This window comes from Onychostruthus taczanowskii, unplaced genomic scaffold, assembly GCF_017590055.1.
Source record: "Onychostruthus taczanowskii isolate IOZ18803 unplaced genomic scaffold, ASM1759005v1 scaffold6, whole genome shotgun sequence".
Classification (NCBI taxonomy): Eukaryota; Metazoa; Chordata; class Aves; order Passeriformes; family Passeridae; genus Onychostruthus; species Onychostruthus taczanowskii.
This window is the reverse complement of record NW_024503679.1, coordinates 8997908-9024890: the sequence shown is the minus strand read 5'-3', so window position 1 is coordinate 9024890 and position 26983 is coordinate 8997908. Positions and strand designations below refer to the sequence as shown.

At 44.7% G+C, this 26983-nt stretch overlaps 1 protein-coding gene across 4 annotated transcripts in view; it reads left to right on the top strand.

Annotated features, from left to right (window-relative positions):
• Positions 1 to 24: 24 nt before the first annotated feature.
• Positions 25 to 26983, top strand: part of HOMER2 (homer scaffold protein 2) — a 53483-nt gene continuing 26524 nt past the window's right edge. For 2 of the 4 annotated variants that reach the window (XM_041418601.1, XM_041418600.1), the window contains exons 1-2: positions 25 to 281; positions 22564 to 22720. In XM_041418601.1, coding sequence (XP_041274535.1) covers positions 187 to 281; positions 22564 to 22720 — 252 coding nt within the window. In that variant the 5' untranslated portion in view covers positions 25 to 186. The remainder of the gene's footprint in view (positions 282 to 22563; positions 22721 to 26983) is intronic. The other 2 variants (XM_041418602.1, XM_041418603.1) reach the window with 2 other exon arrangements.

Genomic DNA, 26983 nt, shown 5'->3' with positions numbered 1-26983 from the left:
GCCCCGCCCGCGCCCCCGCGCTGCCGCCTGGCAGGGCGGCGGTGCCGCGGGAGCTGCTCGGTGCCGCCGCCGCCCGGGAGGGAGGTTATGTAAGGGGGGAGGGAGGCGGCGGGAGGAGGAGCAGGACGGCTCTCGCCGCCGTGCAGCCGCCGTGCAGCCGCAGCCAGCCGGGGCCGGGGCGGCCGCATGTGCGAAGTGGGGACGCGGCCGCCGCTGGCCGCCGAGCGCGGGGAGCCGCCCGGGGGTGCCGCCGCCGCCGCCGAGAGGTGCCGAGACATGGGGTGAGTGTGCCGAGACGTGGGGTGAGCCCGCCGGGCCCCGGCCCCGCGTGGGCTCCGCGTCCCGAGCCGCGCGTGGGCGCCGCCTCCCGCCCCGGCCCCGCCGCAGGTGCGGAGCGGGGAGAGCGCCCCGGGAGCGCTGCCCTGAGCGCCGTTCTGTAACGTAATTAATCTCTGCCGCCCGCTCGGCAGCGAGCTCCCGCCCGAGCCGCCGCGGAGGAAGAGCACCGGCGGCGAAATCCCCGCTGGAAGGAGCGGGGAGGAGCTCGGGATGTCGCGGAGCGGGGCCGGGGCTCCGGTCCCTGGCCGGTCAGCGGCGGGATGTGCAGCGAGTTCATTGTCAGATGCTTCTGCGAGAGCTCTGGCTGCTGGAGGCACGCGTTAAACTTGCCTGAATTGTGCCAGGTGGTCCCTAATTTGTGTAGATATTTTTCCCTTTTAATTTTTTTTTTTTAACGTGCCAGAAGTCTCTGACCACTTGTGGTGGCCTCTTGGAGAATTCAGGTTAGTCTTTCCAAAAATTAGTCCTGCATTTTTGCTATCCTCTAACTTGTATGAGGGGACAAAAGCCAAATGCTGGCATTAGGGCAATTTGTGAACTAAATATCAGGGAACAGAGGTTAAGGTTGTGCCTTTGGCTTGAACTATATATAGGTTTGAGATCCTCTCGACCAGAATGTCTTGGGGGATTCCAAACCCACACATTTAATTTACTTTATTTTTATCCTATTATGTTCTCTTACACCTTTTCCTTGCCTCTCCTCACCCCCATGTGGCAAGGAATCGTTCTTCAGTTTCTGAGCTTCCTCTGCTGCTTTCAAATGTCCAAATTCCCGCTATAGATTTGCTAATTGTTGACGAAGTGATATAATTTGAGGCTATATGGATAAATAATGAATTAAAATGACGTGGATGTGTCCGAATTTGATACCCAGGAGTACTGAATAGAAGTACAGGTGGAGAGGGAGAAATAGGATCTAAGTGAGTATCTCCCCACGTTTCTCTTCAGGATTACAGGGACTCATGTGCTTCTTAATTATGCAAACTTTCGCTGGAAAATAAAAGAGAAACTCTCCTTGGGGTTGGAGAAAGAAGTATTGAAACTAGTTTGGAGCAGCACTGCCCTGCAGAGTCCAGGATGATCAGAAACATCCATCCATGGAAACTTGCCTCTGTCACTCTCCCTGGGTGTCTCTAAAGGCAGATGTGTTAGTTGCTGTCATTTTAACCATTTCCATACTGGTGGATCAGTTTAGCTGTGGCTTGGAGGGAAGTGAGTGGAAGGTCACCGTGCTCCTGTACCCTCTGTCACCCAGTTGGCGTTCTGGGCGCGGCGTGGTCCTGCTCTGCCTCCCGAGCTGCTCAAGCTGCGAAGGACTTTGGCTCCAAAGGCTTTTGAGAGCTCTGGCTGTGCTCCTGTCTGTGCTGCTCCATGCAGGCTTGTACAGGGAGCAGGCAAGTTCACTAGCCTAGTTCAATACCCTGATTTAATGTGTGTCTCAGTCATTTCAGTCTTACACTGGCGCACGTGAGTTCAAGATCCCAGTGTCATTCATTCCCCGGGTTTCAGCGTGGGTTGTACCTTCTCTTGCACTCTCTAGAGTTCAGACAAGGTGTTTGGTGAATATGCATTTTCCCTGTGTCTCACATGATTATCTTGCCATTCACCTTTCTGATCCGGAGAACTTGGAAGTATGTTTGTGATGGCATTACTGCAGCTGTGGCTTAGCACACCTGACACAGGAGCAGCCTCCCAGTTTTCTTTGGGTTCCATCTGTGCTGCAAATCCTTCACCTCTGCATGCTCGAGCTTGTCCTTCTGTGAAATGGGCACCTCTGTACTCGAGTGTCTTTGTGAAGCAGGTTGTGGTCAGAACACAGAGCTCAGTCATTCTTACTTGGATGAATGTATTTTGGCCCAGGCATTTGAGTGGGATTTGCTTCCTGGGCACACTTTGGCGTCACATATGGGGCATGTACTCCTAGAAATTGTGACAATTACTTGATTCTTAGCTCTTAAAATAGTTTTTCTTTTACTTTCCTTTTTTCTTTTTCCTGGGGGTGACCATTGCTAATGATTCATTTAAATGCTGCCTATGGATTTGGCAGTGACTGATCGTGCTATGAAACCTGATACAGCTACTTGAGCTTAGCAAAGCAAAGCTATTTAAATTGCTTATTAGCTGTGAGCTGAGCTATTTAAACTCTTGGTTTAGTTCAACTCACTAGGCAGCAATGTAGTGTCAAGTTTTGCAATTTACATGTTTTTAAAAAAACCTAATGCCTGTAATACAGGGGACATGAAAACAATGTTGTAAAAAAGTCACTGGAAAAAAAAATCTGCTCCAGTGTCCATGAAAGTCAATGTGAAAGTTGCTGCTGACTGAAAACCAGTGTATTTTGGTCAAGCCACTGTTAGGAATCTCACTGGACAAATGTCTACTTTAAAGGGAATTAATCTTTTCCCAAATCACTTCTTTCTTCTACCCAGCATATCTGATAGCTGCTGTTACCTCAATCCTCTCAGAGTTTAAACTTCAGCTATTTGAAAACCACAGTGTAACACATTTCCAGCTGTAGAAATCTGTGTCTGAAAATACCTCTTGCTTTGTCTCTTGCTGTTGCAAGCCAAGGGCTGACACAATCAAGGAAGTGTCTCTGATGTTAGTGGGCTGTACCTGCTCATCTAATAGCTGTGGTCTGGCTCAGTATGACCTCAGTTTAAGCACTCCAAGTTAAATTTACAGTTAAAAGGATGCTTGAGGTTTTGGTATTAGCTGATTTAAAAAGGTGTTGGATAGCTATTTCATCTGTGCCTAAATTCTTTTATTATTTTCATTTCTTTACTATCTTTGTATTTCCTTATCTATCCATTACAAATAATTTCTGTTATGAGGTGTGCGACAAGTGTCCAGTTTGGATTAGACCTGTAAATCTCTTCACTGCTGAAGCTGATGTTTATATTATCTGTTGGATTAAAACTCACCTGATTTAAATGCCCTCTAGCATTAAAATTGTGTTTTACTTCTGTTTTATAAATCGTATCAAAATGACAACCAGGCCCCTGAGTGTTAGAAATTATTGCAGAAAGCTGTACAACCGTGTAGAGGAGTGAGCTATAGAGGTTAATGGTGAACTAGCTCACAGCACACCTTTCTTTGGGCTGACATGAGATGTGTTCTCTTTGCTGCTTCCTCCGGGGCTGGTGGGGTAATTTAGTCCCCTCCAGCTGGGATCTGTCCATGCCTCTCCAGGTGAGCTTTGAGCCAAGCCCCAGGAGGTTTGGAAAATGCAAGTTTCCAAGCCTGGATCAGGCAATGAAGTAACCTCATCTTGAGGAGCTTGGTCTCTTGAACAAAACTCTGTTCCCCTGTGATATATTCATGGAAAGGTGCATGGGGCTCTAGTACTGAGGGTGGCCATATGTGATGTTTTTATTATGTACTGACATCTAAGAGATCAGGGAAAAGTCTGCCTTGCTCTCCTCCCTTCTCCTGCCAGCAGTACCAGCATCCATTGGCCAACATGTGGCTTTATTTGGAGAGACAAAACCTGATGTGAGGGTGAAGAATGGAGGAGATAAACAAAGGAGAAGATGTGATGAAGCTCGTGTTACAGGAAGACAGTAATTTTGGAGGGTGTTCACTTTCTGGTACCAGCAGTACTTTAGAAACCATGGTGATAAGCTGTGCCTGGGAAGCTCAGTGGCAGGGAATGGTGTTGTTGCAGAGGAAATTCACCTTGGCTTTCGTCCAGCTCCCACTGAAATCCATGGGAGTCTCTCACCAGCTCCCTCCAAAGTTTGGCCAGGCCATCTGTCTGCCAGGGAAGGGCAGACCCTGGGAGGGGCAGGCAGAGAATGGCACCTGGCTGTCCTTGCAGCCTGGGGTTCCTGAAAGCTGGTCTGGGACAAGAGTGTGCCTGAACACAGCTGAGTTGGTACCCTGAGCTCAGGGATTCTTTTTTTGAGATTTTAAGGTCAGCAGCTTCAGTTTGGTCCCCAGCATAGCTCAGGGGGGCAGATTATATCCAGCTGCTGGTGGTTTTGGTGTTCAAGGAAGGGGACTGAGATCTGATAGGTGCTGGGGCTGTTCATCTCATGTTTTTGAAGCAGCTGGCTGGGGGTGCTTGATTCTTCACAGCCTTGGTTCCTGACGTAGCTATTTCCATTGTGCAGGGTAGATATAAATGGATGTTATTCTGACTTGGAGAATTCTGTGCCTGTGTACAAATACAGGTGTCTGTACAAGAATCTGTGGAAAAATCGGGTCCAGAGAACTTTGTGTTCTGGAGCAGTATTTGGGTTCACTGAAATGATGGGCAAGCTCCACTGACCTCGATAGTGTGTATACCTTGCTTATGTTAAACTAATTTATGTAAGGTTAGAGGGGCAGGGAGCTTGGTGGGGTGGGTGGAAGAGAAAAGAAAGGACTAAGTAGCTAGGGCCTCATAATGATTTGTGGGTGTTTTGAGTTTTGGTGTGGCTGTATTCAGGTGAGTGAACAAACCTGTAACAGTGTTTTGTCCAAGTGACTTCGCCTCTCACAACTATGTGAGGATTCACTGCACTGCAGACACATGCACAAAACTGAATTTGTAAGGTCTGCTACAAATAGGTTCACCAAATTACGAGAGGAGAAATCTGCCAGAACCACAACTAGTTTGACTGTTCTGCTGTAAATTTCTCGGATATTTGCTCATGTAGAAAGAGTGGACAGAAAGAAAACTTGATGCCAAGAGTCATCATAGTTACATTGCTTTCAGCTGCTAACCTAATTACCACTGTTAATTTAATTATCACTTGAGAAAAATCTTATAAATAAAATATTCTTCTCAAAGCTGGGATGTCCCTCAAGCCCTTCTTTCTATTTGAAAAGAGAATGGTGAGTAGGTCTCCTGATAACAAAGGCATAATTTAAATTCTTTTTAAATCAAAAGATTCTTTTTAAATGTTAAAAAGAATCATTTGATGTTCAGTTCCTTTAAACTGAAACTTTTTTAACTGATCCAGGATGTGATCAAGTGTCTCAAACTGTTCAAACATATTCCCAGCATGAACCAGGCAGAGGACAGTGAGTTTGCTGAGAACCCAAGAGCAAGGGCATCAGCCTGGTTTTGCATCTAGATTTTCTGCAGTGCTGTGTATTCACTTTGTTCATTCATTTGGCTCTGTTATTGCAGTGCCTAAGATAAATAGCCTCACCCATGAGCGTACACTTAGGGATGCATAAGCATTTTGAATCAGCTGTTGGTTTTCCTGTTGACTTTGTGATAGGGTGTGTGCAGAGTGGGAAATCCTCATTCCTCAAGGTTGCTACATGGTCAAATCTCTGTCTGCTTTCACCTTGAATGTTCTCCATCTCCTTTTGCACTCTGTGCACTGCAAAGACAGCCTGTGACTTGTTTATCCTGTGATTTGGTCATGGCTCTTTAGGATGTCAGTGTGCTCAGAGGAACGTATTTCAACTATGTTTCTCTGATAATTCAGCTGTACACTCTAAATAGCTGATGATCTGTTCTTAAACCTCAGAATGTGACAAGGGCATTGCCTTCAAACCAAGATAGGAAGTGTTTAAGCTTGAGCATTAAGGAAGCCCTTGTAATGGCAAGAGCAATTAGGCAGGGAATAGACAGTTAGTGCCTGGGAAGGTTGGTGCTGCGCCACAGCCACGCAGCAGCCAGCACAGGTTAGGCACGGTGTGAGTAGGGCTTGTGTAATACACACTCATGCAAAATGTACAAGATGAGATTGGATGATGCAGCCGATCTTTGATTGTATTTTTGGTGACACATCCTGGCTGCTCTCTGCCTGTTTGTAAGAGAAATCTGCCCTGCTGCCGGCTCGGTGCTCTGTGCTGAGCTCATGTGTGACACGAGGAGCTGGCTGCTCGCTCCTCATTGACGTGGCAGCTATTGCAGGCTGCTGGACCCTCTGCATCACTTGGAATTGCTTCCTAATGGTAATTTTGCCACTGGGGTCAGGATTAAAATGAAGATAATATTTTTAAATAATTGGTGCTCGAGGCGTTGCAGGGTTTGTTTAAAAAGGAGGGATGTTGCTGGCTGACATCAGCAAGCGGGACAGCCTGCCGAGTGACTCATGGGGGAGCAGGAGGCTCTGTGTGTAGGTGTTCCAGGATTTGTGGGCTTCTCGTATGAAGGCTAGCAAGAGCTGTAGCTGCAGAACAACCGTGGCTTTATCATGGAGCAAGAGTGTGCAGATTTGGGGCAGGGGAACGAGGGAAAAGGGGGTGATGGAGGTGTGAGCAGCAGAGTGCTGCTTGCTGTGTTGACCTGCTCCCTTCAGAGGCGCTGCGTCCTCCTGTCCTGCGTCCTCCTGTCCTGCCTCCTCCACGCACTGCTCTGATTCTATTTGTTTGACGTGCCTTATCAAAATGCAAGATTGTAAGAATTCCTGAAGGGACAAACTGTTTCCTTCCCATCTGGAAGTTTCACTGCAGCCTACAGGATTTAGAAACTCAAACCATTCTGCGAGTCGGAAAGACAATTTCTGTAGAAGTTGCACTTTTCCGCCTATGCATCAAGAGGCCTAGGAGAGCCCTCCAGAGCTGCCAGTGTTGTTCCCCATTAGCATTTTCATTATAGTAATAATAATCCTGCAACTGCATTCTTATCAGGCAATGTTTAGTACCTCAGTGCAGCCAGACAGCAAAGGCCTCTGTGGAATACATTTAAAAATGCGTAGCCAGCTTGTAAAATATTTTTTTCCTAAAGCTGCTTCTGCTTGTACTGAGGCTCCTTCCTTGTGGAACTGTGAAGTGGTGCTGTATGAGTGCTTACTGAATAAATTCTTGTTGTTTGCTTAACACTTTGCAGTAGATTCTCCTCGGATATGGAACCGCTGTATTTCTTTGGGGGAAAAAATACAAAATTTTCATCTTGCTTGGCTCTGAAGGGAAATCTTAATTTTATATGTGGAGGTGTGAGCATTTTATTTTTAGTATTTAATTACTTATTGTTTCATCCCTGGAAGAAGGACAGTGTAGCCAAGGCTGGGGAGTACTCAAAGCTTTTCCTTTTGAAAGATAGTGCTTCAAGGTGCAGTCTCCCCTCATTAATTGTGTTGCAATGACTGACTCGAGTTCTCTTCTGTTGGTGAGTTGCTCTGTAATCTGCAACACTTTGTTGTTGCCTTTGTTTCATTCCCTGGTTTTATCAGGCTTTTGTACTGCAGCTTCCCACTATGAATCTGTGGCACACGTCTAAAATGTCTCTCTGCAGTTGTTTGTGGGAACATGCAATGTTTTGTGATATTGAAAATGTTCAGTGAGAGCACTTGATAAAAGGTGGAGAAGTTCTTTGCGATGAGAAGTGCAGAATGTCCCCAGCCAGCACTCAGGGCTGCTTGGAGGATGCGTGGGACATGTGGGGAGAGTCTGACACCTTTTTATCAGTTATTTCACAGATGGTGGTGTCTAAAGACAGGCAGGAGCTCTGTTCTGGTGGGTAGTTCAGACCCTGGTGCAAAGATGGCAACAGCTTAGTTGTCCCTGTGTCACCCAGCCACCCCGAGTCCTACAAATCACATGGATGAGTTTGTCTGAATTACAGATTTAAAACTTGTTCCATGCCTCCAAGTGGCAGATTTTGCTTGCAGAGTTGATGACAATTGCCCTTGGAGGATCCTACCTTTTGGGATGGAGCAGTTTCTGGCATGAGGGATGATGTGATGCCAATCCTGAAGGTGATGTCGTCAGTCCCCATCAGCTTAACTTTCCCCCAGAGCTGTCAGTTTGGATTGTTCTTCCACTGTGTGCCGTGTCCTGACGTGGAAGTGGGATTTCATAACTTGAGAGCCACACGGTGGTCAGTTCAATCTCCCTCCACCTTTATACAAAAGAGGAGTTCTGGCCACTTCATCCCCTCCCTTGAACACCAACATAATATATATGCAGTTTCCCTTTTCCTTTTTTCCCCCCCTCTCTTAATATTACTTGTGCTGAGTCTGTATCTTGTGTGGTCTCTACATAGGATGTACCTAAGCCATTCCAGGTAAAGTCCTCATAAAGTCCTTCTTACACCCTCATGTGGTCCAAACCCCTGATAAAAGAAACCCAAAGCTGAAATACTCCTCCCTAACTTGCCAGGAGGTTTCTGCCCAGACAGGACAGAAAGTGGGCAGTGCCCAGGGGCACAGTGTACAGCAAGGGCACAACTCTTGCCCTTGGGTGTACAGGGAGGAGATAAAAGTATCTTTGTACTCAATGTTGAATTCAGTGAATGTCACAGTAATCCCCTCTCCTCCAGCTGTGATAGGGACAAATGTATTCTTTTATGAAATAATGAAGGAGATTTAGTTGCCTACAACTTTACAGCACACAGGTGAAGGAGGACTCTCTCTTTTCATGGTTATTTTATGTTTGACAGCTGTTTGTCACTTGCGTAGTCCATTACAGGGGACAGATAATTTTCTGTTGCCTGTTGTTTATAGAGGTGTTCCTCATAAACTTGTATTTAAAGTGTCTCCTAAAAATGATCATTCATAAAACCCCATCTAATTTGGTTTATGATCCTTTTAAAGAAGAACAGAAATTGGCTTGACTGAGAACAGGGATCTGTCACTTCACTACACCCACCCAAATTCAAGGGGATGGAGTTGAAAGCTTGAGTCTGTAATCTCAGTTACAATGAAGAACAATAGCTGTGAAGCAAGGACCAGATCCCACGCTCCAGTGAGGGAATTGTTGGTTTAGGAGTTATTTGGGGTAGATGGGAATCTGCTCGTCTCCCAGGCAGATCCAGAAGCGTGTCTGTGTCCATGCTTCCCTGGGGAACTTTTCTTACCCCTCTGTGCCTCTTTCACCTTCCTGCGTGCTTTGCAGCAGGAAAATGGTTATTTGTGCACAATGAGAAATTCCCCTTTGTCTTTTGAGAGCTCCAAAGGACAAATAGTATCTTTAAAGTTTCCATGTGATCCTCCAAGACTTTCCCCGGACAGAAGGTTCTGAACATGTGTTTTCTGAGACCTTCAAAATTGTATATTATGGGAGATACATCAGCTTTCAAGGACGTGGTAGTGTGCAGCCTGGTTCTCCTAGCAATCTCTCTGGCCCTGCTTTTCCTCCCCAGACTTTTCTGCAGAGCCTGTGGTTTTGCAGAGGGCTGTAGGGACAGCTTCCTTCATCAGCTGGACCTAAGCCCGGGGTAAACACCTCTCCTGTGGTTGTGGTTACCTGTTTTTCCCTCCACAGGGAAGGTCTGTTCTGAATTTTTCAGCTGCAGAGTAATAATCTGCATATGTATTGTTCAGATCTTTGCGAGAACTTTTCTCCATTGAGTTAGAAATTAGCATTTCAAATTCTATGGGGGAGAAGTTGCCAAAGTTTTTTATATTTTAAGCTTAGAGTTTGGAAAGGAATCAAAATATCTAATCCACTTTGCATTCCCTGCTTGGTCTTTCCTCCCTGCCTTATGAACTGGCATCCTTGTCCTTTGGAGGGAGAGCGATATTGTGCAACTCTGTACGGCTTCTCTTGTGAAATACCAAAGTAATATTGCAGTGATCTCCAACACCCTTCCCAATAACTGCTAAATTAGCACAAGTGACATGAGGTTGTACTGGAAAGAGTTTATGCTCATCAGCTGCTTTGCAGGATGACCTCTGAATTATTGGCCAGAAGATAAAACAGACACGCAACTGCTGGGAACGATTTGGGATAGTTCAGTTCTGTTATTCCACTAAAGAGCAGCTGATTTCTGTGAGTTAGACAGGTGGACCAGACTTTTGCACCTTGGAGTTAAGTTACTTTTTCCGCTCTTTCTCTTCTTTTTCCATCTCCTTTTTGGCCCTTCTCCTTCCCCTGCAGTGACGTTGGAGCTGCTGCCTGGGGGGACAGCCTGGCCGGAGCCCAGGATGGCAGCAGCTCCAGACCCGGCTCATGTTGGCAGGGAGGCACATGGAAAAACACAGGGCTAGTCTGCATTTTCTAGGGAGAAGTGGGCAACTGATTCATTCTTCTGCTGCCTTTCAGGGGTAGTAAAACTTCCTAAAAACCCCTGTGTTTAGTGAGACCTGCGAAAGAGGCCTTAGAAATGAAGTCGGTTTAATACTTGGGGTGCTAAAGTGTGAATGTGTGAAAAGCATAGTAAGAATTTCTCACCAGTTGGCACCTTGTCCTCAGTGGGTGAGCAAGTACTTGATCCATTCTGCATACCAACACCAGGCATTAATTTTAGATCACAGGGACTCTGAAGAGTGCAGTTTCCAGCTCTTGACTTGCTGTGTTTTACTTATGGCAAATAGGGAAAACTGATACGTGAACTTTTTTTACCCCCAGCAAGGGAGGTGGCTGTTTCCACTAGCAAGGACTTTCCTGTCATGAAAGTGCATGCAAAACAAATTACTGCAGAACACAAAACATTATTTTCAATCCTATTTTAAAACAAACAAATGTTCAGAATTTTGTTCTGGAAGCAAAGCAAAAAATCATTTAACTTAAGTGATATGGGTTTATTATACCAACATAAACATCTGTGGAGAATTTGAGCTGATTTTGCTCGCATTTGTTTGGTATAAATAAGTAGTAACTCAGAGCAGGAGAGGATCAGGTCTCCTGTATGTGTTCTCCCATTCTTCTGAAGGGTGAATTCAGTGCTGCATAGCTCATAAAAGGGATGTGTACCTGCCTGGTGTGTTCCACCTGCAGCTGGGGAACTTCCCAGTGGTTGTGTGGTAATGGTTGGCAGTGAGCAGGGTGAGCCTCTGGTCACTGTTCATCTGCTTTGGATTGTCTCACAGGATTGCTGGGGTGTGGTTCTGTCCCCTCCCACTTGATTTCTCTTTTGGGAGCACACATGGGGGTAGCAAAATGCATTTAGTGCACGTATAATCACAGAATGGTTTGGGTTGGAAGGCACTTTAAAGATCACCTAGTTCTAACCTGTCTGTCATGGGCAGGGACACCTTTCACTAGACAAGGCTGCTCAAAGCCTCATCCAGCCTGGCCTTGAGCACTTTCAGGGATGGGGCAGCCACAGTCTCTCTGGGCAACCTATGCCAGTGCCTCACCATCCCACAGGGAAGAATTTCTATCTATCCAATCTAAACTTGTCTTTTTTCAGTTTAAAGCTATTCCCCCTTATTCTTTCACTACATGTCCTTGTGAAAAATCCTTCTCCAGCTCTTTTGCAGCCCTTTAGGTACCGAAAGGCTGAAAACTGAACTCTCCCAGCCTGTCTCCAGATGAGAGGTGCTCCATCCCTCTAATCAGCTGTGTGTCCTCCTCTGGACTCACTCCAACAACTTCACATCCTTCTTACCCTGGGGGACCCAGACCTGGCTGCAGTAGTCCAGGTGGGGCTCATGAGAGCAGGTAGAGGGGCAGAATCAGCTCCCTTGACCTGTTCTTGGGATGCACCCAGAACATGGTTGGCTTTTTGGGCTGCAGGCACCCATTGCCTGGTCAGTCCTATTCCAGAGATCCTGTGTTCAGGGCTTGGGCAGTCCTCCCTGGATTTTCAGGGGTCAGGGCTGGCTGTATGGCTACCTTTCAGTATCTCTTCAGCCAGAGAGAAGAGAAGGAATGAGAAGTACCAGGAGAAGGAAGAGTGCGTATCTCGGTGCTGTCAGAGTGGCACTGAGCAGGGGCCGTGCAGGGCAGCTGGAATGAGCACCCTGTGCTCCCAGAGCCCTGCTCAGCTCCAGCTCAGGCCCAGCATGCAGCCAGCTCCATCGATATCCCTGCAGGCCCTGGGAGGGAGCCCAGCCCCAGCGTGCCCGCCCAGCCGGCCCTTGGTTTTTGTCCACGTGCGCAGAAAAATTATTTTAGATCATCTCATCTTTTTAAACATTTGGTAAGTGTTAATATACTTTCAGCTCAGTGGAAATAATCACCATATGGCTGTAAGATTTGCCATCTGTCCAGAGAGGCTGGAATACAATTAGTCCATGTAGTCCATTTATCAATCTATAAGTGACAATATTCACAGTCCTGGCAACTTGGGCTGCTGACAGAATCAGCACTTGCACAGGCCTACCTGTCTGCCCTTATTACATCAATATATAAATGAGATGGAAAAAATCCCATCATTCAGCTCTGTCCTTCACCCTTGTCAGAAAGGAAAAAGGTCTATATTAGTGTAAATGAGACTGAGGAAAATGGTATGGCTTCATTTTTGTAGCACTAATTGGATTTTTTAATGTCTAGTAGACCTTAATTTCATAAAGCAAAGCCAGATTTAAGTGCAGTCTTTCAATCAAAAAATACCAGCAGGACAGAGTATATCCCAGGCAAAAAAAAAAAAAAAAAAAAACAAAACCCAACAATTTATGTCCTCTCATGTTGTATTAATTTCTAAGCACAAAAAGCTGAATACTACAAACATGAGAAAAGTCATCATTAGCATTATACAGGTAAGAATTAATTTCCAATGTTTCTTGTTTGACTTCAGAAAAGTGAGAAGAGTTTTTCAGCAGAGTGAATATATTTGTTTAAAAGGTCAAGGCCTTTTGGTTTTAAAACTATTAATGATCTGACATTTTAAGAGTTCTGACTTTTGACTGCTCTTGCCAATCTCTCCCCTGGCCTGTGTCCTAGCCTGGCCCCTCAGGACTGTCACCTCCTTAAAACTGGGGTTAAATTTGGAACAGCTAATGCATATCGAGAAAATAATTTGAATGTTTTATTTGGTTCTGCATATTACCCAAACTCATCTTGCATAATAAGTTTATAAAAGGCATGTGTGCTATGTTTTGTTTATTCTACAAATTTTCAGCCAGCCCACACTAATTTTTGAGACTCTGCTGACAGGAAAATAAAATTTTTTGTCGTATTTGCTTTTTAACTGTAGTGGGACCTGCACAGCATGAAAAATGCTGATTCTTGAAATTGAATCCTTTCATACCTCACATTTTGTATAACCTGTGCGTAACCTGCAGTGTTGGAGGCATTGACATGCAGAAATCAGAAGTGCCAGGAACAGGTCTGTGGGGGTCAGAAATAGGTGGCTGTTGAGGTTCAGGAAGTTCTGGGGTAAGTTCCCCAATATTACCTGCAAATATATACACTTTGCAGCGCAAGCAGGTTGCAGGGATTTATTTTTGTGGGGTTTGTGGCAAGAGAAGCGGTGTTTTTTTTGTTTTGTTGATACTGTGGTGCTCATGAGTAACCTGATGGTTAAGTTTTTCAGGTTAGTAGTTCTCTCTGAAACTCAGGAGGTTGCCAGAGGATCCTCACTTTTGCACCGGGGCTGCTGACAGCTTTTTATACCAACAAATAATGTACATATCTGAGATCTGTACTGTAAATCTGACGGCTACAGATGGTGTTATATTTTTAAAGATCAAAGTGAATAATGTTAGCTTCTAAATGTTTGAAATTTCCTTTGTATTTTTAACTTGCAGCAGAAGAAACGTGTCATTCCATTCTCTCATTGGCTGCTAGGAGATCCGCGGGTGCCAGGAGCTGTGTCCCCCAGTTCCTGAGAGAGCTGCTGCCTGTGTGCAAGCAGCAGCCAAGGCACCCTGCCTGATCATTCTGTTAGTCTATTAGAGTCACCAGAAAATGGGAATCTGCTTCTGTTCAGGTTGTCTGATGTAAACTGAGTGGGGGCTGAGGCTGGCTCTAGCTGTGCCTCTCTGTGCCCAGCACCTTCCCTTGCCCAGCTGTGGGGTCCCTGTGAGCACAGGGGCTGTGCCTGCCCTGGAACCTCTCTTTCCTTTTTTTAATACACTGTCTTTGGTGCTCTTGACCACATTTGGTGATTTTTTGTCTTTTGGATTGTTTGCTCTAGAAGGAGGCTGGTAAGATCGAATCCACGTAAACGTGGCAGTGCTGTTGCCAGCCTGGTGTTCTCAGCACAGGCAAGTCAACACCTGCACTGAAAACCCAGTCTGGGCATTGCTTTGCATCTTTCTAATCTCTCACAGAGCAAATTGCTTATCCTTTAATTGCTTTTAATTTTTACATCCTTGAGTTCCATTAAAGACGTGCAGCCCTGTGAGATCCATCTGTTGGCACCCTTTTCCTTGCAGTCTCGTGGAGCGCTCAGAGCTGAGGGTGTTGTCACCCCAGGTGCTCTGGCAGCAGCCTGGGTGGCAGCGTGTCCCAGCACAGGGCACAGCCGTGTCCTGCCCGTGCTGCTGGCCACCAGGACAAGCAGAGCCCTATCGTTTGCTTCTGACATTACAGCTGGTAGAATTCCTTATTTGATCCTTCAGGCAGTAGATCAAAAAGAGTTATACAACTTGTTCTTTAAACTGAACTGATTGGCTTTTTTTTTTTTTCCCTCCCCTAGTGTAAGTGGAAGAAAAGCCTCAGGGGAGAGCATTTGAATAGGGCATGGGAAAGCATATCGATAATTACATGCATGGATTAGTGCACAAAAGCACTCCCCTCCAAGGATTTGCTTAGTGCCGTGGCGTTTGAAATAATGGAGTGTTTAATCATATTATTTTGCAATACTGAGGCTTTGATTACGCCACTGATTGAAATCAGCTTTTCAGATTGCTTTGTGTGAAGGTATCCTCATCAGCCATGCAAATTCCTATAGCATGGGAGGAGAAGAAAGTCCTAAAGATGCTGCCCTGGTGGTGTCAGTGGGTTTTACATGCACACACATGGTCTTTCACTCCAGTCTTCTGTTTGCAGGTATGGTGTGTTTTCATCATATATCCTCTGACATTTACTCTCTTCATTTTGTAAATAGACATGAAATAGCCCATACTCAAAGTACCCCAAGCCTTCTGCCATGCAGAAGTACAAAGGGTTAAAAGTAGTAATAAAGATTCCACTACTGCATTGAAGGAATTTTCTGCTTGTTTATAAAGGCAAAATAAATTCCTTCCCAAGGCCAGCTGCATGGGCAGACCTTGGTCCATGCAGGCATGCCATGATCCAGAGCTGGGCATCTGGGACATCCCCTTGTGCCCTTGGTCTGTGCCAGGATGGAGATTGCAGGGGAGGGAGGGAATGTGCTCCTGAGACCTGCTCTCTCCACTCCAGGGTTTACACTTTCAGTTTACAATGGCATTTCTCCCTGAAATATTACAATGCCAGCATTGTGCCACAGAGGAAATGCTGAGAGCATTAACTCCGCTGGGGCTGGGGTGAATTCAGAGGATGGAATCTTTAACCAATCCAGAGCAGCAGGGTGGCTCTGGGGGGCTGTTCACGTGCTGATCCAGCTCCATTTGTCACGAGGGTGGGAGAGGTGCTGCCTGTACACAGGGTACAGGTATTTTTTTCCTATTTGCAGAGTTTGAATTTACTCCTTTGCAAATGGGAGGCTGTGGTAACATTACTGAGGTGCAGATTTGTGGGTCCCCTTTAAATGTCTTCTCAGAAAAAAATTCTGAAATAATCAGTTACACCACCAGTTTCATACACATGTGCCTCAACTTGTTTTTTTCCCAATAAGTAACCTTACCTATGGAGGGTTAGTTCAGGGTCCTCTCAGTTCCTGTCACTTGTGTGTGAGGTTTATTCACAGTGTCTTGAAAGATTAATAGACCTCTGGAGATGGCCCCAAAATAAACTGTGAGCTTCCTCAGTGCCCAAGTTAAGCCTTTTAATTTGGGTATTGGCTTCATAAAGGCACAGTCGTGTTGTGAGACCTCGCAGATGTTACAGTGATTTTCGTACTGAGAACTTTTTTTCCTGAAGATTTATTCTTTTTTAATTTACTGAGCTGCAAATCAAAAATGAGTTTAATTGATGTCTCTGCTTTTAACAGACAATTCTTTAGCTAGCTAGTTTTATTCTAATTTTTTTTTTTGTCTAAGTAACTGGAACTATTATGTTCCCTAAAAGTGCAAGAAGCACTTTTGCTAATTATATTCTGTTGAAATAATAATGCCTGTAACTGAAGGGAGCTAAAAAGATGGATTTTTTTTTCACAAATTGCATATATTTCTGCAGGTGAGTTGATATGAAATTTAATATCAAGTGGGCGCCAGAGACTCATGACTGGATATTTGAACAAGTTGCATGACCTTGCTCTTGATTAACACTGCTGCCATATTCAGCACTTCAACCATATCATGAGGAGCTTGGTCTGCCTGTAAAATAGGAATTTCCAGACTGAAAAGAAGGACTTTGAGTAAATTTTATTTTTAAAATAGCTGCTTGCTTCTCGTTCTTTCTCTTTTAGGGGCTGTGTAATTTTTGTCCCAGCAGCCAAGGTTTTCCAGAAGTCATTCCCTGTACCTTCCACCACTTTGGAAAGGAGTGCCATCTGGGAGCACAGGGCTGGACTGGAGAGTACTGACAGTGGCACTTTCAGGGTGGCTGCGTGATTTGGGGTTTTTTTTCTATACAGAGAAAAAAGAGCAGCAAAACCTGGGTGCAATTTCCCCCTGCTAGCCCAGCCCATCACTCCAGGCCAGCTCTGCCATTTACAACTGATAGTAAATCCTCCCTCTCTCTCAGCCCTGTGCTGCTCAGGGTTATGTCTCCATCCTTACAAGTAATTTTTGCTGTGGAAATAAGTGTGAGGAGGCAGGATTGTTTGCACTGCAGGACCAGTGGGAGCTGCAGGCTGGTGGTTTGCAGGCACCCCATCCCACCTCCTGCACAGTGTGGAGGAGCAGCTGCCAAATGCACTGAGAGCTTCTCTCTGCTCTGTACAGACTATTTATTAACTCTTTTTTGTTGAGTGGGGAATATTCAGCTGTTGATTTAGCCTTTTGAATTCAGGTAGTCAAAAACTTCCCTGGGTAGCTGTGGTATAAAACTGCCCTGCAATGGCAGTGATAGCAGAGCTGCAGAGAGGAGAGGAGGTGATGAATTTTATTTCCAGGCTTGCTAGTGGCTCAGTTATCCTGGGATGCCATCTCGCTCTCCATGGCTGTGTCCTCAGGTGTAAAATGGAGCCATTACCCACCTGCTCTCCTCGTGCTGAGTTTTGCACCCTCAAGTTGAAGCAGGCTCTCGTTGCCGTGCGGGCTGTGTGTGCTGGCAGCCAGCGCCAGCCCCTGCCTGTGGCAGTGAGGGATCCGAGTGACCCGGATTCAGCAGCACATGGCATTTGGGAAGGGAATAAACTGCCTGCTCTCCTAGTGCCAGTTTGCTGCTACCACGTCCAAAAATGGCACAGATTCAGTGTCTGCCTCTCCCTGGCTCTGCGTGTTGCCTGAGCTGAGTGTGCCCAGGCTGGTCCCTGGCCCCAGCCAAGAGCTGGATGCTGATGGGTGTTGAGGTGCCAGAATCTCAGGCACTGGGCTGAGACAGCTGCTTTTGCTGGCTTTGGAGCACAGGGGGATGCGCTTGTCCTGACTGGAGTGTGTGCAGTGAGGTCAGAAGGGATCCTTTAACTTCATCCTCTGTTAAGAAACTCATTTGTGTGATTCTCATTTTTTTCTGAAAAGATTTGATCCAAGATGGCACAAGTGTTGGATGCATAGAGGTAACAGGTTGGAGGATATTGAGCTCTAATTTTTGATTGGAGCAAAGATTAATATTGTGTATAAACTGCAGGCACTGTGCTAATTGCTGTGTGTGACACCATGAACATCAACTTCTCCCCACAGCAGTTATGTCTTCATCACAGCCTTTGCTTCAGTTTTGGTGGTGTTGGTTGTTTTTCAAAGTTTGAGACATGCATGTGTACACAAGCAAGTGGAGTTAATAGATAAACTATTTTCACAGGTAATTTTTAGGCATCATAACTGGCCTAGACTTTCATCAAGATGAGTATTTTAAATAGGAGAAAAATCTCCATCCATGATCTAAATAAATACAAATGGCACTCCAAACCACAATATATGTACATAGAGGATTAATTCTTTTCAGTGCACTGGGAGGCAGTAGTAGCAATGTTCAATCCAAATAACTATTGGCACCAATTTTATGTTGTGTTTAGCAAATACAGATTTTTATATTGTGACCAATGATGGGGGATATGTCACAAAGCAGGATTTTGCATTTGCATCTACTCTTTTTTCTTGAGAGATTCTCATTATTTAATACTTGTTACAGCAAATCATTGCAGATCTGCTGGCACTGTCAGGTATGATAAACTCAATGTGTGCATAATGCTGGGCTGTAGCAGGAAGCACCACATTCCAAAATCTCTGCAGGCATCTGCATCCTCCACCAAATGCCAGATATATGAAGACATGTGCTTTTAAAAAATATTTTTATTTCAATTAGACAGTTAATGCAAAGTTATCTACAGTTATTGTGGAGAGAGCACAAATAATCCTGTGCTGTAAACTAGGATTCTTTATCCCAGAAATGTTAAGTGATCTGCTAGTGAAAGTTCTAAAAAAATGTGCAATTAGTGGTTTTGCCTCCGGTGGAGTACCAGAGCTCCTGTCACAAATATACTTGATGTTCCAGATCCTACAAAAAATTATTTTGTCCCAGTTACTGCATGGTCAGTGCATCCACCTGATGTGCACTGGGCACTTGGTGCATTTAAATGTGTCTGGGTGCTGATCCCACAGGCACCCACGTGAGTTTTATTTGTTTTATTTGCTAGCAGAAAGGATTGCTGTAGTACAGAGGTGTTCACTCATCAGTGCCTGGTCTGGAGCTGGCTCCACGTTTCCCCACACAGCTCCAGGATCCCTGGCTGTCCCAGGTGCCACCCAGCTGGAGCTCACTGTGTCACGGCTCTGTCGGCCACCAGCATCCCACAGCCCAGAGGATGCTGGCTGCCAGTCAGCAAGGACTCTTTACAGCTGAAGTGCTTTAAATCACTGGTTGTGCTCATGATTCAAGTGATAAACAAGGAAATTTGAATTAAATAATTTGAACTTTTCCTAAGTGAGAGCTCATTGCCGTTGATTAAGAAGAGTAATACAAAACACATGGCTTGCAGCTAGTCACACGCTTGTAAAATTTGGCATGGTTGTATATTAACCAGAAAGTGATACTGTATCTAACACAGCTGTGAAGCACTTAGTTAGCTCGAGAATCTTGTGGTTTGCTTTTTATATTCTTTGGAAAAGGTTAATGACATAAAGGAGAGTGGTTGTTTTTTGCTTGAGATTTCGCTCTTATGAAGCAAGGACAGAAATTAAAGGTCAACTAAAATTTGTAAAACCATGACTTGAAAATTGCAATTATATTTATAAAACATGCTTGCCAGATTTAGTAATGAAGAAAGCATTTTCTGTATTAAATGATATTACTAGGTAAAGAATTATTAGATGTGATTTTCTACTTTTCCTGTTCGACTTTTCAAGCCGCTTTACTCTGAGCAGTGGACGTTAGTAGTGTCAAATTGATTTTTAAACAGTCAGGGTTTTTTAAAGAGCATTTAATCAATCATTAACAACTTTGGTTAAAATTAATGAGATTTTAAATATTCATAAATTCTCTTTGCCTTCATGTGTGGGTCCAAGCCCGGCTGGCAGTGCTGCTGCTCCTGCCTCCCCAGGCAAGCTGGCAGCTCACGGAAGGACCAGCTCACAGGGCTCCAGCCATGCAGAATGTGCTGCTGCAGGCTCCAGTCAGCATTGCTGTTGTTTTATCATAAAAGCTGATAAATCTCTGATAAAACGAGAAGGAAAGGAACCCTGGGAAACGAAGTCATTCCTCTACCAGTAAAGTGCTTTCTTGAATGTGGAAAAGTTACAAGTAAGACAGAATAATCATTCTCAATTTGGAGCTCTGTAGGGCCGTGGGTAAGGGTTTTAAAAGTACCTAATTTAGCATTTCACGTGGAAGTTGAGTGCCACAGTTTCACAGTTGCCTGTGTGTGCTTCAGTGGTCAGAGGAGTTTGGGCTGCAGTGCACATTCCCCCCGTGCTGTGTCTGGAGTTTGTCAGTGCAGGTGGCTTTGCCATCCTGCTGTGGTGTGTGGGAACGTGGTGGCTCCTGCTGCTGGATCATGGGCTCTTTGGGCTCCTTGGGGCACAGAACTGCATCTTCTTTTTTAATTATTATAAGGCAACACCAGGAAATCCAGGAGGTTGTGTTCTGGGGGTGCTTCCTCTTCTTTAGGGCATCAGAAATTCAGTCTGGGGGCTTTGCTGACCTGTAGAGCCACCTGTGGCAGGATGGCCAGGGGCACGTGGAGCATCCAACTGGCCCTTCCAAATCTGAATCCCAACTAAAGGTCAACAGATCAGCTACCTCAAATGATTTAAAATGTTTAAGTTTGCACATTGCATTTTCTCCTTTTTAATAATTCATCAACTAGCACGCTGTCACTGTGACACAAAGACAAAATGCTGATGGGCTTTTTTGTTGTTGATGATCTTAGGATTAGAAACAGAGGTTTTGTCTTTACTTTTTAACGAAAGAATGAATGAACAGATGGATATTTGCAGCCCTGAGCTTCACTATCAATTGATTTATCCACTTGGATGTATGTATACAGCTCCTGTTTCAACAGTAGCAGCTTCAGTCCAGATTCCTGAACAAATAGATATTTGTGGGGCCTTTGCCTTCATTCTACTTCTGTTGTCTCCAGATTTACTTTATGTGCTTACTGCCCCTGCTGCAGCGCAGCCAGGCGTAGTTTTAACAGTGTTTTCTGGTGTAGTTAAGATAATGTAAGAGAATTAAAGTTGTTTGTGGAATAGGTTTTTATGGAGGAAAATTCCTAACCCATTTAGATTACAATATTAGGTCGTGCTACCTTGGTTTTAGTAGAGTCAACTGAAAATACAGAAGTTTTTAAAGGCGAAAAAATTCCAAAATAATTTTTCACTCAAGGAATATACATTTTTAAAGACTGTAAACAGCTTGGGGAAAACTTCCCCTCCATGAATTTGTTATTATAGACAGACTCCATGGCCTCTGTAGGTGTTACAATGCTAATCCTGTGTAATGGATAAGGAAAGTATTTAAAATGTTAAGGAAACCTGCCCCTTCTTTCCACCCAGCTGAGGATGGCATCGATATTGGCCTGTGAAATGAGAGCTGGGTTCAGCAAGTTACTGATAAGGGAGAGCTGAAGCAAATGCTACTCTTTGACAGCTGTAATATGACAGTCCCATTGTCATTTCAATTTATTTTGAGTAAGTATTTTACATGGTTCAGCACAGCTGTCTGTCCAGAAACCTGCAAGCCCCTGGAAAAATGTAGAACTTTGTGTAAGTCTTGCAAGGAGAAAACCACTCTTTCATTTTCTCCCTCCTGAGGTCTTGCTGGACTTTGCAAGTTTACTTCATCTTTCCTGAGCTAATTGTACTCTTAAATCACTTCATCTGTTTGATATTTGCAAATTTACTCCCCTCGATTTTAATTTAAATTTCTGGGTGGTAGCTCCATTGTAGTACCATTGGTTTTGGATCCTGTCATAGTTCTGTCAATTACCTGTTCATGATGTGATATTTTGGATGGGACAAGAATATATTGAATGGTACACTTGATATAAAACGTTATATAATGTGGCTTTTAAAAACCAAAAGCATGAAAATGTGTGTAACCACTCAGTAGAGCTTGCTTTGCAGTTCACATCTACTGCTAAACTTGGATTAAAGGTATGGTTGGTGGTGAATTTAGTTTTATGGCATTTAAGAAAGGCTTAATCCTGATCTTTAACCGAGATGACTTTGTAAGTATCACATTTGGTTCATTTGGTCCTGAGTCTTCTCTGCTTTTCTGTGTGCTTTGCTTGGTCACACACTGAGGGTAAAACAAAGCCCCTCCATTGTGTGCACAGGCTCATTGAGGAGAAGCAGCATCCAAGGAAGGCTGGTGGTGAGGAGCAGCGTTCCAGGGTGCTGCATCACTGAGAGCTGAACAGGCAATGTCTGCATCAGCACTGGAGTTTGCTGCTGTTTCTTTTCCCCCCTCACTTCCCAGGCTGATTGACTGGTTTGCATCTAATGAAATTTTCATGCACATCCACAGAACAGTGGGATTCTGAGGAGAGAGATTAATATTTCAGTAATGATACCATGCCTGTATGTCCCTGGAGTCCTTGGTGCACCCATAGAGGAGCCCTGGCTGTAGTAGCAGTTCACAGGAATGTCAGCAGGAGGAAATCCAGCTGGGGCCTTTGCTGCTTTTGGCAAAATATGTGGATGGGGAAAGAAAGAAAGAAAGAATGCATGTGAATGTCCTTTCCTGGAAATATTTTGAGGAATAGATGAGCACTGAGGTAGTTTAACATGGGGAGAAAAAAGCCAGTTGTTTCTTGGGCTATGGCAGTAACTTTAGGGTGCTGAATGTCACTAAGTGGTGCCAAGGAAAGGTACTCAAGGCTGGAGTGTGGCTGGGCAGTGTCACTGCTCTGTCTTTTCTTTTGGGGGGTTGCCAGGTGCCCTCTGCCTTGTGCTTTCAGTGTGCCTGCTCAAGGCCGGGCTCTGGGACGTTTCACCTTCCGCAGACTCACGCATCCATTTCTCCTGTCCCTCCCTATTCCAGAGAACAGCCCATCTTCACCACCAGAGCCCATGTCTTCCAAATTGACCCCAGCACGAAGAAGAACTGGGTTCCTGCAAGCAAGCAGGCTGTAACTGTTTCCTACTTCTATGACAGCACGAGAAACAGCTATCGGATTATCAGTGTGGATGGAGCCAAGGTAGGAGCTGGGGACCCGGCGCGTGTCTGTGAGAGTGGGGGACTGTCAGCCCTGCCTCAGGGGCTGCATTAAATATTATAAACACTCCATTTTGTATATAATCCATCAGGGAGACTTCTAGTGATAACTAGAAAAACACAGGGCGCCCTAAAAGGGATTTTGCCCAGCTTAGTTGATTTTATCTCGGATGAGTTTGACTTCATGGTAAGTGAGCTGAGAACCTTAAGTGTCCAAATTGAGTCAGTAGCATGGTATCTGAAACTGCCACCTATGTCAGGGTAGATAAGGCTGAGGTCTTTTTGGTGATAAACATGTACTTTTTTAAAAAAAACCCAAGGAGACAGATACATGCAGACTATAGGTTTTAATATAAATGTCAGCTGCACTTTCACTTTTGCCTGGCTGAACTATTTACAGTTTAGTAATTAATTTTCTTAAGCTTTCACACTGGAGTTCATCAGCCTTAGGTGACAAGTTAGGCATGAAGGCTCTTCCCCCAACCTATTTTGTTAATTTGTTTTGCATTACCAGAGAGTGTGCTCAAGTATTTGCTGTAAGAATCAAATTGGTTGGTCTGAATAGGTTGCTCAGACAACTGTTTTTATTACAAACTACATTTATCCCTCTGATTAGTCCCTCCAAAGTCGCTTGATGGGTGACAACTTTGCCCTAGCAGACCCCAGTCAGAGATATAAATGAAAACATTTTGCTCATGTACGAAAATCATTGGTCATTTCTGTCAGAGCACAAACCACAGGGTAACAAGATGAGTTTACAGCCTGTTTATCTGTGTTCCTGTTTGGATAAGGATGTTAAAATATCACTGTTCTGGGAGATAGAGATCTCAGAAATCATCCCTTAATAAAGCTTTTCTATTTGTCATGCCTATTTCCCATACTTGTTTTTCCAAACATCTCCTGTGCTATATTTGGTTACATATTGGCTTATAAATCTGCCATACTGCCTGCTTTAATTGATGGTAATGTTTCATTGACACCAGTACAGCATTAATAGCTCCCCATCACGAAGCTGTTTGTGGCAGTGAGTTCATTCCCAGGAATGCTGCAGTGTGCAGCAGGCACACCCAGCCCTTGGGCCCTGCTGGGGAAGCTGAGCCCCCCAGATTTGCTCGTGCTGAGCCTGCTGCTGCTGGGCTGGTGGCTTTGCAAGCCCTGGCAAGTGCAATTTCCAAGCCAAAGCTGCTGCACTCACAGCAGCGGCTCGCTTGATTTGTGGGTGTGCATGCATGCATTAAGACCAATTAATGAAAACAAAGTAATTACTGCATGTGGCGGGGAGCTGCAGGGGCAGCGTGTGGCCACAGCCAGAGGTCCTGCCCAGAACTGCAAAGTGTGTGCACAGAACAAGCTGGGCAGCCAAGCTTTGCTTTGTCACCTGCTCAGAAGACACTCAGAAGGAACATCCCCCCCATTTTGACATGTCCCAGAGGAAGGTGAGCTTGGCATGATTAGAATTCTCCCCTGGGGCTTCCCAAGCAAGAATCAATTGCTGGCCACATAATTTATTCCTCTTGTATTGAATCTTTGCTGATTAAGGAACAGGTCAAGAATAGATGTTACCTTCATGCTCACCTCTGGAGAGTCCCGTGACCCTGCCTGTCCATTTTAAGAGTGCTAATTGGGGAAAAAACCCGGTGTTTATGCCAAAAGAAGTTAAAAGTTGCATTTTTCCCTTCAAACAACTATTGTTTAGTGTTTTGACCTACTTTTCCAGGCAAAAATGAAACTGGGTAGAACTGTAAGGAAGAATATAGACAGCTTCAGATGATGGTGCCCTGCTTTCTGTACATCTCATTAGAATAGTCTTCCATGTGTTGGCAAATACCAGATGGATTAATGTGACAGCATCACTGTGGGCATAAGTTATGTCTGCTTTAAGGACAAAAAAGCTGAAGCTCAAGTAAATGGAGGGACTTTGCCCTAGAAGGAAGGCAGGGATGAAGGATGTGTATCTCTTACAACTCTCCATCCTTGTCTGCTCTGCAAAGGGGCTGTTCTAACAGTTTATTTTAGACAAACATATATGATTCACATTTGCTTGCAGAGGAATTTCAGTTAAATCCGACTTGTATGAAGATATTGGGTTAATTTGCAGTTCTTTTTTTTTACCTTCTGTTGACATTACATACTAATGGTAAAAATATATTGAAGAGATCAAGAATACAGAGTACTTCACTTACATATTGGTCATTACCTGGTTGCATAAGCTTGATTTTCCTTGCAGCACAGAGCATGTCCCCCTGGGCAGTGCTGAGTTGCCAGTGTGTGGAGGAGCCTGGAGCTGCTGGAGCCCCTGGGCTCTGCTGTGGCTTTGGGCAGTGTCACCCCAAAGAGTTCTTCCCTCCTGGTGCAGCTCTGACCTGATGGGCTGTGATCCTGCAGGAGTGGCTTCTTCAGGCAGCTGCTGCTGTCCTCAGAGGTCCAGACCCTGAGCAGTGCCCTGTCCTTCAGTCCCCTCCTCTCTTCTCCCAGCAGGTGCAGCCTGTCCCTATCTCCTCCTTGTCCCTTGTCCCCACAGCCCCGGGGTGCAGGGCAGAGGGGAGCAGAAGGGTTTAGCAGTGGGCTTAAGGGAACTGCTGAGCCCATGTGTTTAAGGTACCCACATTTATTGGTAACTCAGTTTGTGAACCTGGCTGGCAGAGGAGCTGCCTGGCTCTGCTGCCTGATTCAGGGCAACCCTGCCTTTGCCTTACCCCTTGGGGAAGGGGAGGAGAGTCTGGGTGCTGCACATGGAGGTGGTGAGAAATATGGAACAGAAAGAGAGTAGGGCAAAGATAGGAAGCAGAGTGAAGTCAGAGGAGTTTAACTCTTCGTTTGCAGAGGAGTATTCAGGAGTCCAATATGCAGGCCAGCCAGGAGACAGCATTTGCCTGCAGGTGCCAGGTTTCTTTCAAATTCTCCCATCCCAATAACAAATCCATTAAAATACCTGGGGAATGAAGCCCTGCAGAGAGAAAACCCTGGATTCAGCACAGCTTGTACCACTTCAGTTCCTCGTGTTTGCAAAGCTAAAGACAGCAGCTCTTCTCATTCCTGTGTCTTTCACAGAAAAACAGGTGCTGTGGACAGGAGCTTACAATTTATAGCAGAAGATTTCACAGATGCCATATGAGAATGTGCTGTGATCTTAACCAAGATGCCATGACCAAACAAGGGAATAGATCAGTATATCTTTTAATTGCCTTATAATTGACTTGTATGTTGTTAAGCAAGTAATTTCATCATGTTTTAAGAAGTTTCTAGCTAGAGGCTAACTGCAGCATAATGAATGCTGGAAGAAATGATACAGTAAAATGCAAGGGCACACACTGATTCAGAGTTAATGAGGCAGCCAGGAGACTTCACCATATGAAAGTGCCTAGTGTTGTGGACAAAAGTCAGCCCTGTTGAAAGGAGACAAAATATGGTGATGATGCAGGGAGAACATGAAGCTGTAAGTGCCCAGTTGCTGTGCAGTGTGTGGGGAAAGCCACACACAGGGCTTCTCATTAAAAGTGACCTACACTGCCTTGCCTTTTGGAGGCAAAAAGGAAGTTTGGCAGTATGAAAATTATGCAGACCAATAGCCTCTGTCATCCTCAGGAATAATGCATGATAGTACACTGGTTGGTGGGTTTATTTATTTTTTATAAACTGAAATTACGTGTTATCCAAACAGTATAGAGAAGAGGAAAAGGAATTTGAGATGGAAATATAATCCCTCAGAAACAAGCCTCTGCCCTCTTCTCAGATGCTCATGTTGTATTTCTGTAAAACTTGGGATTGCAGCAACATCGTTTTTCTCTTTTGAGAAATGAGCTGTTAATAAGGAACATAAAGCTAGCTTAAAAATTAATAGCCAGCAATAAAGTGCATAGTGAGACATACTGAGCTGGCAGCAGCAAGAGAAGTGACACAGCAAGAGTCATCACAGATGCCAGTCCCCAGTTGTCTCTGAGAGATGATTAAACAGATGACTAGAAAAAAATTAAAATCAGGCTTTAAAAAATTACTACATTGCAAGAGTGATTGTGGAAAATGCATGATAAGGAAATAAAGACTGTGTTTCAGAGGAAAAAGCCAGTCAGCTGACACTCATTCCCAGTTACTAGTTCATTTAAGAATTTTTTACCTGGTAATTACCTCAAATATTGGAGATCAGCAGCTAAGTTGGGCATAAGTGTGTGAAAGTATTGAAGAGAGAACCAGAAAAATTGCTGTGCTGGGAAAGCAAAATCAGTGGGTCTGTTTCTGAAGTAAATTG